This window comes from Dioscorea cayenensis, chromosome 18 (assembly GCF_009730915.1).
Source record: "Dioscorea cayenensis subsp. rotundata cultivar TDr96_F1 chromosome 18, TDr96_F1_v2_PseudoChromosome.rev07_lg8_w22 25.fasta, whole genome shotgun sequence".
NCBI classification, from domain to species: Eukaryota; Viridiplantae; Streptophyta; class Magnoliopsida; order Dioscoreales; family Dioscoreaceae; genus Dioscorea; species Dioscorea cayenensis.
The window spans coordinates 20,104,206-20,119,816 of NC_052488.1; the positions used below are offsets into that span (position 1 = coordinate 20,104,206).

Genomic DNA, 15,611 nt, shown 5'->3' on the forward strand with positions numbered 1-15,611 from the left:
CTCCTTGATCTCATCATCCTTCTCTTCTACTTCTTCTCTTAGTGTTCAACTCTTGTACTTATATATATATATATATAAACAACACTTCTGTATTTTTGAGTCTAAAGTTATCTAAGAAGACATCACCTTTGGACTCTTCTTTCATCTTCATCTACTTTAATTAGAATCCCAACTTTGAACATGAAGCACTTATATCCATGCATGAAGCTTGTAATTATGTGTTTCTTTATGCCTTTCTTTTCCCATTCTTGCATTACCCCAACCTCTCCTTAATCTTTGTATTTGCAAAGCCTATAAAGAAACAGAATCAATCAAGCTTCCCTTATCTCCTTACCTTCTTTTTTTCACATTCCTCTTTACTTACTTTTCCTTGTTCCCCAATCAAAATCCCACATTACAACACATATAAACTCTTGGAAGCACCAAATTTTGTTGCTTTTCATAGAGTTTTACCTAAACAGTAATATTCCTTACAAAAAATAATAATAATAATAATTTCTTAAGTGTAAAATAGAACAAGCACTAACAAAGAAGAATGGAACTGAAACTAGGCTTTACCTTTGGATTAAAGTAAAAGAACAGCAGTGGTTGTTGCTGCTTTATAAGGTTGTCCCTGCAACACACCAGAGAACTTCCTTTATGTACTGATTGGAAGGAATGGAGATACTCCTGCAATGCAATACACTTTTGAAGTTAAAATACTGAAAAACAACAGCCTTGGATTCTTGCATTAGTGTACTATAAAAAAAAGCGCATCTGACATGCTGCTTTTCCTAATAATCATATAAGTTCTCAAGTACTTTGGTTACAAGCATTGGTGGTTTTTATTGTTGCCAAATTTGTATAAATTATACTATTGTTTCATCAATAGTAAAACGAGGAATTCATAGGGTAATTTGATGGCCCCTGATATTATACAACAAAAAAAAATATTGTGTATTTGAAGGGGTATTATTGGAACTCTTTCCATCCCAATGCACTGGAGATGGCAATTTTGATTGTCTTTCTTGAAGATGTGTAAAAATGAATTTAGCAGAAGTCGGGCTGGCCGGTGGAGGTTAGACACCGATGCCACATTCTGCTGTTGGGATCAATGAGTCTTGGAGTTGCAATGACTTCAGGGATGGGAAGGTAGACGTAGTGAGTGTTACATATTCCGGTCGTAATGCCACTGAACCCGGCAAATGCTCCGTGAACCTGGTGCAGTTATGATTGCAGACACGGTATCAATTTCAATACAAAAACAAGCATTTTTGTGAAGCTTGACTGAGAACAACTTCAGGAATGAAATCCTTACAGCATTTTGACCGAGAACAGTGCAGAGGATTGCATCAGACGCATTAGCACGGACTGCTCGGACCATGTATGTTGGATCAATGTATTTCACATCAGCGTGTACTCCAATATCTTTGAAGTGTTTCTTGATCTATATAGGAAATGACACTCGGTATCAAACATTTGTTTATTAATATAAATGATGAAAGGTGCATGGTGTGTGAGAATATAAACAAGCACAATCAAATGAAAACTATCTTCATCTGTTTCATTGTCATTCAATATCCAATATAAGAGACATGAACATGAACCTTCTGTTGAATGTGAACTCCAATATCACCAAGCACTGCATTTCCCGAAGCATCTGTTGCATTTAATTTTTCCAGCAAATCCTGAAAGATAAGAACATAGAGGAGTCACAAAAACCTATTCAAAAACACTCATGAGTGCTACTTTGTGAACAAATTTTCAAAAGTCATGATGGTTGATGCCTGATGGTACCATAAAAGAGCTAAATAAGCCACTTATAATTTAAAAGAGCATTGCACGCCACTCACCATTTCAGCAATCATTGCAAGGTTAATCTGTGCATAAATCTCTCTATAAAAATTAAAAAGATTACCGCCACTTGCATTGCACCAAATAAATGTGTCATATGGCAGTACAAACGGATTTATACCACTGATATATTATCTCAAGTCCTGTGATGCACATCCAAGCACTAATATTCTAGACTGGACCATGGTGCACAGCACCAGTCCAATAAGACTTAAGTGTATTTTATTTTATATTATTTTACGGTTGGGTATGATACATATATATTTGATTGGCCTAGGCAAAAATCTCCATCCAATGTTATTGATGCAATGCACTATGGTGTCCACAAGAATTTTCAGATAAGCATGTCCCAACTGATCTACTTTATCTTTATCCTCTCAAGTTCTTAATAGGAAAAGAGAATTCAAGTTCTAGTTTTAAAGTTTCATCTTCTTTCCACTTCAACACTTTATCATAATTTTTCTTTTGATTTTTAAATTTTGTAAGTTCATCTTTTCTTTATTATTTTTAAATCATGATTGTCTTATTTTTCTAACGTTTTAATACTCAGTGATTTTTTAGGGTTTTCTTAATTTTATTAATCATGATTCCAGTGTATATATATAAATATCCAACTTTCACAAAAATCAAAGTCGCATGTGCAAGTGCACATATATGTATATACATATACACACACAAATACAGTATTCACTAAATTCAAATTCAAGTCTGATCATACATGCCCAAATATATATACGTGTGTGTGTCCAGTTTTCAGTAAACCAAAGTTCACATGAAATCATGTCCTACTAACGCTGCCATATACTAAGCTTAAAGAATTACCTGTCCTGCACCTTCTGCAACACAAATCACAGCAGAACCTTTAGATAGTATCAAATGTTCAAGGTGGCGAAGAACTCCATATGGCCCATCCAGTTTAAATGGTACCTTCAAGAGGACACAATCCATTTAAAGCCTGTTAATCACAAAATTAGAACTGAAAAATACTGGCCCTTCATACCTCGGGAATCAAACAGATGTCTATCTGACCACTAGAAAGTGATGCGTGCATAGTTATGAACCCACTGCTTCTTCCCATTAACTTCACAAGTCCAATTCCATGGTATGCACTGTGTGCCTAAAAAATTTAAAGGATAAACAAATGAAGTGAGAATTATCTGCTCAATAGCAAAGTTGAACAAAAATATACCTCAATATATGCAGAATTAATAGCTCTTTGAGCTTCCTCTACAGCAGTATCAAAACCAAATGTCTTGTCCATCAAAAGAATATCATTGTCAATTGTCTTTGGCACACAAACGACCGCCACTTTCATCTTTCTCTTGCGGCACTGCATGAAAAAGACAATAACATATGTCACAAGTTGCTATGGTATGCATTATCTCAGGCAAGAAACAATTGTACCTCATTATGTATTGCATTGGCTCCGGCATGGGTGCCATTTCCACCAAGCACAAAAAGCATATCAATTCTCCTGGCCTTCAAAACTCAATTGTCATAAAACTTAAAATTTGAAACCCAGTGGAAGATGCAGGTGAATAGTGAAAGATGGCCAGTATTAACGTAAATGGCAGTGGATTTGCAATACCTGAATGCTATCTACGATGTCACTGACACTAGCCCCACCACGAGATACTCCCAACAAGCTTCCACCAGCTAGATTAATATTTTGTACCACTTGGCGTGAAAGCTGAGGAAAAAGGGAGTCTGAGGACCAAAAGAAAAGGAAGGGGAATTCATTTTGCATTCCCAAATGTTGATAGAAATCCACTCCCATGAACTATAATCCTGGTACCCTTGGTTATATAGGTACCTTGCTATCAAACATGGTTAAGTTTTAAGTTCAAACTAAAGGAAACCTGCTCTTGCAGGTCAAAAGAAGTGGATTATCAATAAATGGGAATCACAAGACAAAATATCCCAAAAATATGGCCATCTTCACAAGAAAAATTCTTACTGGTATCTCTGGCAATCCCTCTTCGAAAAATCCACGATATCCAAATGGAATTCCAACAATCTTTTTTACTCCATATATTTCAAGAGTGAACACTATCTGCAAGCAGAAAAAATTAATGAAGCAAAAAAATTTTTTCCACTAATACAGACTTAAGAACCCAATAGCAATCACAAGCATGTGCCTAATGTACAATTGCGAAAATAAGCAAAAGCCCAGATATAATAGTAAGACATAACAAAAACCACATGCCTGTCTAATGACATCATTTAAACCAGGACACAGCCCTCCACAAGTGACAATTCCAGCTTTTACATCCTCAGGATCAAAAAATATTTCTTTTCGGGGTCCAGCACGGTGCACCCTAGGAAGGAATGATAATACATCAACTTAAGAAGTACAAGACAGCAGGCCAGGAAACACTTCATCATATTCAAGATTTTACACTATAAGCATGATCTTTCCAAAGGTTTTAAAATGCCATAACCAATATTACCATTGTTCCACCCAACTGCAACCAGGATCAATGCACTCTGCTCCAGCAGAAGTTGGAGAAGAATACTTTATAACCTGAAAAATAACAAAACATATCTTTAAGAGAAATGTATTGCTTCCAAATCAGGCAGGTTTGAGCTGTGGGGTTTTGGTGTGCTGGACTTTACTAATTCATGCTTTAACAATTGAAGTCACCAAGGTGACTGTCTTGGACTTGGTCTGGCCATGTCTCTCGGTAGGACACTGATCCTGACCGAGCACCAACATTGAGCTCTTACATTGATCTTATTATCAAAACTGCGAATTTCAGTTGCAATTACTCTAGAACTGACATACTTTAGGTGAATAATTGTACCTAAACTGAAACTTCCTAGACCAATGAAATAAAGCACACAGTTATGTAATGCACCCATGATGCGATGAGCATACCCGGTCATAACTGCACAGAACAAAATTCTACCACTCTCTGTGTTACATCAATCAACATGAGAGAAAAAAAGTTATATTCATGAAGAGTATACCTTTAAAAGTGTCCTATCATCATTGTTCACATAGTCATTCCGTCTTTCAAAAGGTACACCATTATCCTCACCTAGGTGATGTCTGCAAATGAACAAAAGATGTAAGTGGCTCAACAGCATAAAATTTGAAATTAACAAGACACTAGAACGCAGCAGAGCAACTGCATGTTCAGCTGGAGTATGGTTTGTCATTCCAATGGGAGAATAGAAAGGGAAAAAGACAATTATTAAAAATGAGAAGTTCACCTGCTTTGGAGAGCAAATGTTGTTGGCCTTGGCTTCACATCAAGAACATCGCTTAGATGTGGTAAATTAAATCGTTCATCAAATTCCTCCTCATAAAGTTTTTTCCACTCAGGATCCTTAAAATTAAGGTCCTGCTTTGCAGCCACAGCCTGAATACGCAAAGCAATGGACTTATTTATTGCTTTCCTTCCTGCTTTAGATTGACAGAAACCAAACAAAGACAGGTCTCTGCTCCAACCCAAGTCAAGCTGCCGAGTACCAATGAAGCTAACACCATTCAAGCACAGAGAAAGCACCATCCTTTGAACGATCCAGTATCTCAAGGAACTGTTAACACAAGCAATAGACAGAAACCTTAAATAATACAATCAAACAAAGCATTGTCTCAGCAACCATGAGCAAAAAAAAAAGAATATGTCCAATTGTTCAAACTTTCTGATGTATCAGGAAAACAGGTCTTCATGAAACCTTCATTGGAAAAAAACTCTATTCGGCACCTTACCGTTTAATCAAAATGTCATAAAATCAATAATTCAATCTGCCAAGTTTCAATGCATCAAAGCTCTAAATCACACAAACATAATGTCTTATTCGTTCACAATCATAAATTTTTTTTTTAATTATTTAAACAACACTTCTCCACCAAATAAAAAAAAATCTAAACGCACATACAAATCAAATACCACACAATGCATACCACTTCCTTACAAAACAAAATCCCAAAAATCTCAAAACAACCCGCAAGAACTCGCTTTTCCAGGAACCATGAACTTCAATGTACAAAACGCACATAAAACACCAAAAGAAACCATCAAACTCCACAAATAAATCACCTCTCACTCAGAACCAGAGCACATCCACAAGCACCCAACTTTCTATCAAAGCAACACAGAATCCAAACCTCAACCAAACCAACTACTACGATCTAAACTCTTAAACTCTCATATCTCCCACAATTAAATCACCACCAAAACCTCCAAAAAAAAAACAATAAAAAAAGCAACAAAAGAACCACGAAGAAAGCAAGAGATCATCTCACCTCGCGTTCCCCAAAGGATCGAATCAATCGCCAGAGGGGAAGAGCGTAGAAAGGCTTCGAGAACACCGAATCCCCCCCTCGGAGTTCCCCACCAACCACGGACTTCCAAAGAGAGAGAAGCGAGAAAAAAGGAGACGTTTTTGGAGAAAAAAAAAAGCGAAAGCTCTTCATTTTCGATCCCTTTATAGATCGGCGCGGTCAGCGCCAAGTGGACACGCATTGGTTGTTCCGCAGGTTCAGAATACCGCTCTCCCTCGTTCGTCAATTTCGAAGCCGGGCACCTAGAATTCACATCCACCGTGTAAATAGCCTCGAGATTCACATCGTCTAAAAAGCAACGGATCAAGATTGTGTACGCTGTTTCATCACTAACAGCGTGCCCTTCTACCTCGTGATCCGGTGGATCCCACTATACAAGCATGATATCCACCGTTGAACTTAAATGTTAATCATGAGGCGTAATGGACGGTGGACTTGAAGAGTCTGGAGTATGTGTGTTACACGTGTCGTTTTTAGGGACTGGAAGTACGAATCTTGCGATACGACCGGCCACGTGGTCACACTTTCCAGTCAGACCCACAAAAGTTAGTTGGTTTGGAAATGAGATACCGTAATAGGTGAATATTTCTCATCTCCAAAAACGTGGGTTTTCTAGCATTATTTAATTATTTACTTTTATATATATATATATATATATACACACTACTATTTATATATATTTCTCTTGCCAACATTTCTTAATTTATTAGCACCAAATTCTTTACGTAGATTATTTGTATATTACTGAGAAGATATTTGTGCACAACTCCTTGACTTATAAATTATCCATATTACATTAAAATATATATTTTTTTTATTACTTTTACTCAATTTAAATGAAAATGTTTGTTAATTTTGCATGAAACTTTATTTTTATTTTTTTTATTTTTTTTCCATATTTACTCTTGAAATTTTGTCTAATTATGTGGATACCCTTAAATATAACTATATGCCATATATACATTTAAAATTCAATTTGTATATATATATATTGATTTAGGTTCTACTATGTAAAATTTAGAAGTATTTAAATGTAATATATACAATTTATTTGTTTTTATTTTATCATTATATTTAAAAATATTTAATATACTTGTCCCTTTATATGTAGCTGTAACTATCTTTGAGATGTTGAAAGCTTGAAAATTGGAGCAACTAAATAGGTTTTGTCATGCCCGATCACCACTTAGAATCAAGCAGGGAATCGAACAACCAATGAACACAATAATAAAAACTAAAATAGATGTGAATGCAATGTTACATGTTGAACATATAACTTTAGAGATTTTAGGGAAAAACAACATCATTTTGGACCAAAATGACCTCAAACTGGAATAAACCTAGTTCTAATGAATTCCAAGTAAGGAGGGCTTCGATTTGGACCAAAGAAATACAAGAAAAGACCAAAAATCTTTGATGCTACAGTAATACCAAATCACGAAATTTCTTAACAAATATTCACACAAATGAATAACAACGACACTGGCCTCGATTTGAGTCTAAAAACAACCCAATCCATGAAATATTTCTAGATTTTCCAAGATTTTCGAAAACAGTTTAAATACGAGGAAAATACAAAAGAAAACCTTGTTTCCTTAACAAGCTCAAGAGGATGAGAGGAAGAGAATAGAAGTTTTGATTCACATGAAAAGTTCGCCGAAAAAATTTGTTTCAAAGATGGTGCTCGGCCGAATGAAGGAGAGAGTGAAAACAAAAAGAAGAAAAGAAGGAAATGAAAGAAAGAGAGGCAGTCATGTTGCTCTCTTATCCTTTCAATTTTTTTTTTAAAAAAAAAAAAATGATCAAAATGCCCTTCTAATAGAAAATAAAAAGAAAATGATTCAAAAGACTGATTTGCCCCTAATTTTCGGCTGATTCTCACACACAATTTACTGTGCAATCATGCAAGAATGTCACTAGTGCTAAATAACCATTTTGCCCCTAATGCATGCACAAAAATAAAAAAAGAAGCATGAGGTCAAAAATTAAGACATGATACCACAGGTTTATTTAAAATTTTAATTAAAAATTAATTTTTATATTTCAAATTGTATTTAAAATTGTAGTCAATAATTTAAAATTAACAAAAAAAAATAAACAAATGCATGGATTATATTAAAAGATCATTTTGAAAATGCATAATTTAAATTAAACATTAACGCAAAATCCACTATGACTGACTTTATCCTTTATCATAATGCAAGAATAAAAAATAAATTAAAAATAAGAAAAAGCAAAACAAAAACCAAAAGTCGAACTTCATTTGTTAATAGTTAAACAGAAATTTTGAATGAGTTACCGTGAATTTGAATTGGAATTCGATTTTTTTCCTAACCAGACTTGGAAAATTTGGTACATGATTGTCACAAAAAAATGTCATCAATCATTAATTTCTTATTTTAATTAATTAATTAATTTGATAAAAAGTGACGAGTGTTATTAAAAAGACAGTCAGGTATGGAAGTAAACCAGTTACAGTGACTTAATAACCACTATAAAGATAAATTTTCATTGCCATGTAATCATGTAAAGGTAAAAATACTATTCTTCTACATGGGCCCATAGCATAACTAATAAAACAGTACTGTGTCCTAATGTATAATGTGTGAACAATACAAATAAATAATATTATGGGAGCAAGATTTGAAACCTTCTTTTTTTTTACATTTTTGTAGTTGTAGTGAGTCACGGCATGTGATTTTTCTTAATTCATTCTTTTGATTGCCCTTTTTTTCTCTGGAAAAATTTTTCACGGGTCATTTTCCATCAATTTAAGCTGTTTGTTTGCCAAAATTTTCCACAAACCCTATCACGTGACCTTATTTTCCCTCAAATTAGTGGAAAATTTTTCTTGTCTCCATCATGGGAAAAGTTTTCCAGGGAAAACATAAGGGCCTATGTGAAAAAATAACGTAAGGGCCTATGTGAAAAAATAACATGCAAGGCAAATATATTTCTCTACTATGCCTACCCCAAATCCCTAACTTGTTTCGAAACCCTAGAACCTCACCACCCCTTGCTTTTCGGTCTCAATCCCTATCCGTTCTCTCCTCTTGATCGCTCTCGGTTTGCAGATATTATTCGTTAATCGCAACCCTTGTTATTCTAGTTTCATGGCATGCTTTTGATTCTCCATTGATTTAGGGTTTCTTTACTAACAAGATTATGCCATAGAGATGATTTGATTCTGGCAAAAACCGTGGTATATATGTATTGTCCATATATATGTTTGAATGGTATATATTACGTGGTTTGAATGGTTTACTAAATCTTTGTTTTTAGGTATATATTATGGTGTTTGAATGGTATATATTACGTTGTTTAAGGTAACAAAAAAAAAATACAATTTCAGTGGAGAAAATTTTCCATGGAAAATATGACTTTTTCCAGAGAAAATTGATGCAATCAAACAACAAATAATGTTTTTTCCACGAAAAATGTTACATTTTCCGTGGAAAATAAGAGCAATCAAACAACAAAATAAGAATTTTTCATCGAAATTTTTTGATTTTCTAGATAGAAAATAATACCATTCAAACAACTATTTTTTCATTTTCCACGGAAAATTTTTCCATGGAAAAATATTTCATGGAAATTTTTTTTTTTCCACCCATTTTCTATGTTGCCAATCAAACACAGCCTTAATGTTAGTAAAATAATTCTTTGGAATTACATCAAGCTTGTTACGTGATACTCCTATAACTTTCTTATAATTTAATAGGTTAATAATTTCACTAATCATGTTGTACTTTCAAATTCACTAGTCAAGATCCTCTATGAAAAAAAAGTAATTTTATCATTATTTTAAAATTTTCATTTATATTTTTTATAATTCAAATTTGCATATATGCCATTTTGGTTAAGTCTCTGTTTAAAAAGTCAAAAGATTAAATCATTCTGCACAATTTTAAAAAAAAAAATTACATTTAAATATCATGTATACAAGACAGTACCAACAAATCAAAAAACATGATCACATGCCATTTTCAGTGGCAGAGCACTGTGATAGTAAAACAATTTAATGGAGGAAAAGAATGTGGTTAATGTAGATCCATTGCATTGCATTGAAAGTTTTGAAATCTTATGTGTTTCTAAGTGTTGATTTAATTGTACCAGCTAAATATATCTAAACCAATCTACATATATATATATATAGAACTGATATATACTCAAAAACAAGCATGCAATAATTACAGTATTTAAATGTATATAAAGAGCACAAATATTGACAAATACAGAGTAGCATGTATGGTTTATCTATTTCAATAAAGAATAAATAAAAATATAATAACAAATAAGGTACATAATTAGATTTGATTGGCTAACAAAGAAATACATGGCACAGTGTGAAAACAGTGAAAATTTAATATGCACATACACAGTGAACATCTTTTTCATCCTTGTTAAGGATTATTAATTCCTCAAGTACTTAATTTACCAAACTTTGTAATTTTTTTCCATGGTGAAAAACAGGGCTTTTATTTATTAAATTTATCCTCATCTTTCAACTCCAAGAATTTGGATTAACATCAAACTAGTAATTTTGCACAACAGTAAAAATAATAAAATATCATCCAAATTTTAATTGTTTGTGTACCATTCAAATAAAAAAAAAATTAAATAACCCAATGGTCACATTATCATTTATTTCAAGTTGAATATTATAGCTAGACACGGTACCTTGTGTTTCTAATTATTCACTATTTTTTATTGATCCAGGTAAGATAAAAATTTAAAGTTTAAAATAATATATAAAATAAATTATATTATAAAAAATTAAATAAAATAAAGGGCCCATTCTGGCCACTGAGCACTTAATGAGAAGCAAATCCATTAATTGAGCACTTTAAACAAGCCCATTAAATTGCCCTTAAAATAGAGAACAAGGATTGATTTGCAGGGTTAAGTAGTCCTTTTAAGTAGACCTAGTATAATTAATTAATTAATTAACTTGAGGGATTTGATATTGTTTAACATATTTTTTTATTATATATTATTTGATAAATGATACTATTTAGGTCATTGTTGAACAATTTTATAGCACTAGAATTCTATCACATGTATAATTAGGTTGTCAAAATCATGTGCAACACTTGGCCTACAAAGTTACAAACTACACATAGTTACCTAATAATGGCCGATGAGTTTGTTTAACTTCATGCACTACATTTTTTTTTTTTTTTTAATAATTTAATAATGCACTCATATGATGTAAGTTAGGTAACTCTAATATATATCACATCAAATGAAAACTAAAGGCATCATAAACAGGGTTCAATCCCAAAAAACACTTATGCTATCATATATTCAAATCTAAATATATTGAGTTATTTAATTAACATTATTTTTTTGAACTAATGAACTATATTAATCACAGAGGGAAACATACAAAATTAATAAAATCAATAAAAGATAGCTCAAATGAAAACAACAAAATATTTTAATTGAGAATATGTAGTTACTTACTTCCTATCCTTTAAAATAAATAATTTTATACATCAATAATTGCACTATATATACATAAGATTATACCACAACGGTAATGACCTATCGGTTATGACACTTAACTTTTATACAGTTGGTTAAAATATAATAATAAAAAATGTAAATATATTAAGAATAATTTGTCCGCATTGTAAAAATAAATAATAATATATAATAATAAAAAATAATGCAGGATCTTGAATTCATTCTCACCCATAGTTCAATCTGTGTGAGAACATATATAGTTTGTATATTTTGAAATCATTTATATAAAAAGCATCGATCATTTTCCACTGGTGATGGTCCAATAAAAGTTTTTTTGAGAATAATTTCTATCTTTGGTGATCATCACTTAAAAAAAAAAAAACTCTCTCTCCGATATATATTGCATGGACTACCTATCGATCGATTTTTTTATCTCTTGGTACCGAATCCTTTACATTGGCTCAAACTACATATCTTGGATGCTTGTTGGCATTTAATTGTGAAGAAGCTCCTTATTTAGTATTTTGTTATTAAAAGTGTTGGGTTCTATTTCCTTATTAATAGGGGTGACATTATTCTAGGTTTAATGCCCCGAAGAAGTGTTAGAACTATTGGAAATTCTGGGTTGATTAATTAGCTATTGATAAAGTTTGTCTTCTCAGTCATTTTTCTTGTGGTTATACTTGCATACTTACCATCACTTTTTCTTAATATAAGATACATGCTTAGCATCATTTTTGTATAGTTGTGATCATGACCTGCCCATTTCATGAGAAGAAACTTTATAATAGCTTTAATTCTTGGTCTGTTGGTAGAGGTTGAAACCTTTTCTTTTACTGCCATTAGTTTGCTTATTAAGAGCCTTTCCAACCTGTGTCGGGGATTATATATCCAAATGCTAATTAAGATCCCTATTCCTGTGCAGCCATCTCATTCTTCATGAAATGAAGAGGTACAAGATGTAAGAAACAAGTCTATATCATTGGGTCGATTAAGTTTCCGTTTTAAAAGACCCATATTTACTGTTTAAAAATAATTGTTTTTACGTGTTGGTCCTTCAGTTATGAGCTATTGTTGTTTCCCTTGAATCATCTATAACTTTTTTGAAGTGTTGTTAAGTTGCATATAATAGTGAATATCCTAGTTCATAAAATTTATGAATTAACTTGCATGGTCACAATACAGTTTTTTTTTTTAAAAAAAATAGATAAACCACATGCATTAAACAACCAAAACAAATACAAAAACACGAGTCAAAGCTCAAAGCATTCTTTTTTATTTTTTTTTTCTAAACAAGGTTTAATTTATCCGTTTGTCTCAACCTTCAAAAATTCATTTTATGCTTCAGACTTCTTTCTTAACCAAATTTTCCTTATTATCTTGTTTTGGAATGGTCAAATTTTATGGTCATTGATAACTCAATGCACGTTACATTAAATTTGATACTATACCACAAACTGTGAAAATTGCATTCACTATGAATTTACTTTCTTGCATGTGCACCTTAGACCTCTTTTTGAAAATTTAATGAATGAATGGAAGTAGTTGAAGATTTTATATTATTTGTGATTTAAGGCAATAACTTAGAGCTTTGATCATTCTGAACTCAATTATGTCGTTAATTACCCTATATATTGGCTTAAAGAATTTTATATTATTTATTTCTGCTCTATGTTTTTGCTGGTGCTTAGATAGTTAGATGAGCTCAACAATGTTGAACATGGACGTTGGCGGATGCCCTTTTCATTGCTTCTGATTTGAAGAAGGTAAAATGAGTGGTGGAGTTGGTGCTGGTAATGGGATAACCGAAGCTCCAAGAGGTGAATTTGCAGAAGGTGTGGGAGAGGGGAAGCTACAGGGGATGGAGGCAATGAAGGAGGATGTGGAATTAATGGTGGAAAAAATAGACACAAGTGAAGGACGAGGATGTCCTCCATGCAAGGCTTGTTAAGTTCATGCAAAGAAAATGTCAGAAAAATTGCATCTTTCCCCCACATTTCGGTTCAAGATAAGCAGGCATTGAAAATTTCATGGTAATTAGCCGTGTGTTTAATAACTCTTATAAATTTTCCGGCCTTCTGAAATTAAGAATACCTCATCTCAGCCAATGTTCTAATACATGCACAGCCGCCATAGAGGATGCGTGAATACATGTAGCAGATGTCATTCATGTTTGTTTTGGCTGGATCTCTTTTCTACATAGTAAATATCAGATTTTAGAAGAAAAGATAAAGGAACATGATGAAATGGTGAAGCTACTTAAAAGTGAAATAGTTTCAAGGGAACTTTATCAAGTCCCTGACGCAGACAATAATCTTTAATTAGACAAACTTTTCTCTCCAAGTCTTTCACATCATTTTTCACTTGTAATTGAAAAATTGTCAATCTTTAGGGCAAACTTTTCTATCAGAGACTTTCATATCATTTTTCACTTGTAATTAAAAAATTAAATTGTGAATCTTTAGATCAAATTTTTCTCTCAGAGTCTTTCGTATCATTTTTCGATTGTAATTGAAAAATGTCAGTCTTTAAGGTTCACAGTCTTTCATATAATTTTTTCCGGCCTACTCAAAGGACACATGATCTCAATCAATGTTCTGAGGTTGTTACAACAGCCACAGAGGTTGTGTGAATTTGCCTAGCAGATCTCATTCATGGTTGTTTTGGTCGGATCACATTTCTACAAAGTAAACATAAGATTTTAGGAGAAAAGGTGCAATCGAAGTGGCGGTAGTTGCAAAAATAAAAACACTGATGGAGGACGGTCTCGTCCTCTATGTGGCGTCAGCAAGGACTTGAAGAAGAAATGTCCTCAAGATTGCATCTTTGCGCCGCACTTCGATTCAACCAAAGAAAGTGTTCAAAATTTTAAAATTGTTAGCAATGTGTTTCGTAATTTTTCAGGACTCCATAAAGGGATACATGCTGAGGACCTTGTTGAGGTTGTCATAGAAGCTATTGGAGATGCACAAATGTGTGTAGTTGACCCAATCCATGGCTATATGTACAAGATCAAGTCACTGCAAAGTCGAGTTAAGATTTTGGAAGAATTGGAGAAGGAACTACAGGATGAATCGTTGAGGCTGGATTTAAGAGGAGGCTCAGGGGAACCTGATCAAGTCCCAGACAATCTTTAAAGGAGCTTGTGAAGCTAGGTTGAAATGAGTTGTTCACGTCCTAGACAGACTTTACTCTACCATCATATTTTACTTGTAATAATACTGAATCAAGTCCAAGAAAGTATTTACTCTAGTATTATATTTTACTTTACTTGTAATGATATTGTATCAAGTCCAACGAAGAGCGATATCCACTTTGTTGGACAGAATGTTGATCAGAGTGTAACTTCAAGTAGAATCAAGTCAAGTGTGCAATATGTGCATGGGAATCGCAAGCTAATTAAATTGCTTGACTTGTTGCTGTTTGTTTTTGGCTATTGTTAAGATGCTTTAATTACTTTTACTGTAATCTCTTTGTACGCTTTATATTGTATGTTTGTGAACTGTCATGTGGGCATGTCTATCAGTTATTTTCAAGCTCTGAATGAATATACAGCAAAGTCAAGTTGATAGCTTGAATTCTGCTGATTATCTTTAATCTCTCACTGACCATAGTCTTTACTTTTTCCTTAGTGTGTCAATTCCTACTCAATATTCATAGTATTTGATCCTATCAGTGGTATCAGAGACAATAGGATGGCCAGTTCTTCATCAGCAAAAGAAACAAACTCTCCATATTTTGGTGGGGATGATTACAACCTATGGAGCTTAAAGATGAAAATAATATTCCGATCAAAGGTTCTATGGAAGCTTGTTGAGAAGGGTTTCAGCAAAGAAGGAGATGCCAATTGACTTAATGAAAGCATGAAAAAGGATGCCAAAGCTCTTTATCTCATCTAACATGCACTTGATAAAAGGATTCTCGTCAGGATTTCAGGAGCCAAAACAGTGAAAGAGGCTTGGGAAATCATCAAGACGAAGTTTCAAGGAAACCAGGGTACACGTACTCATAGTTA

The 15,611-nt window shown here is 33.2% G+C and overlaps 1 protein-coding gene across 1 annotated transcript; it reads right to left on the minus strand.

Moving 5' to 3' along the window:
- Positions 1-736: 736 nt before the first annotated feature.
- Positions 737-6,238, minus strand: LOC120282529 (ATP-dependent 6-phosphofructokinase 5, chloroplastic-like). Its single transcript, XM_039289356.1, has 14 exons — positions 6,089-6,238; positions 5,050-5,376; positions 4,804-4,885; positions 4,284-4,357; positions 4,040-4,151; positions 3,791-3,886; positions 3,422-3,523; positions 3,238-3,312; positions 3,023-3,163; positions 2,834-2,950; positions 2,656-2,760; positions 1,587-1,667; positions 1,298-1,426; positions 737-1,197 (listed from the first exon to the last, which is right to left on the minus strand). The coding sequence occupies exons 2-14, from the start codon at positions 5,346-5,348 to the stop codon at positions 1,030-1,032; spliced, it is 1,581 nt and encodes a 526-aa protein (XP_039145290.1). The 5' UTR covers positions 5,349-5,376; positions 6,089-6,238; the 3' UTR covers positions 737-1,029.
- Between the last annotated feature and the right edge of the window lie 9,373 nt (positions 6,239-15,611).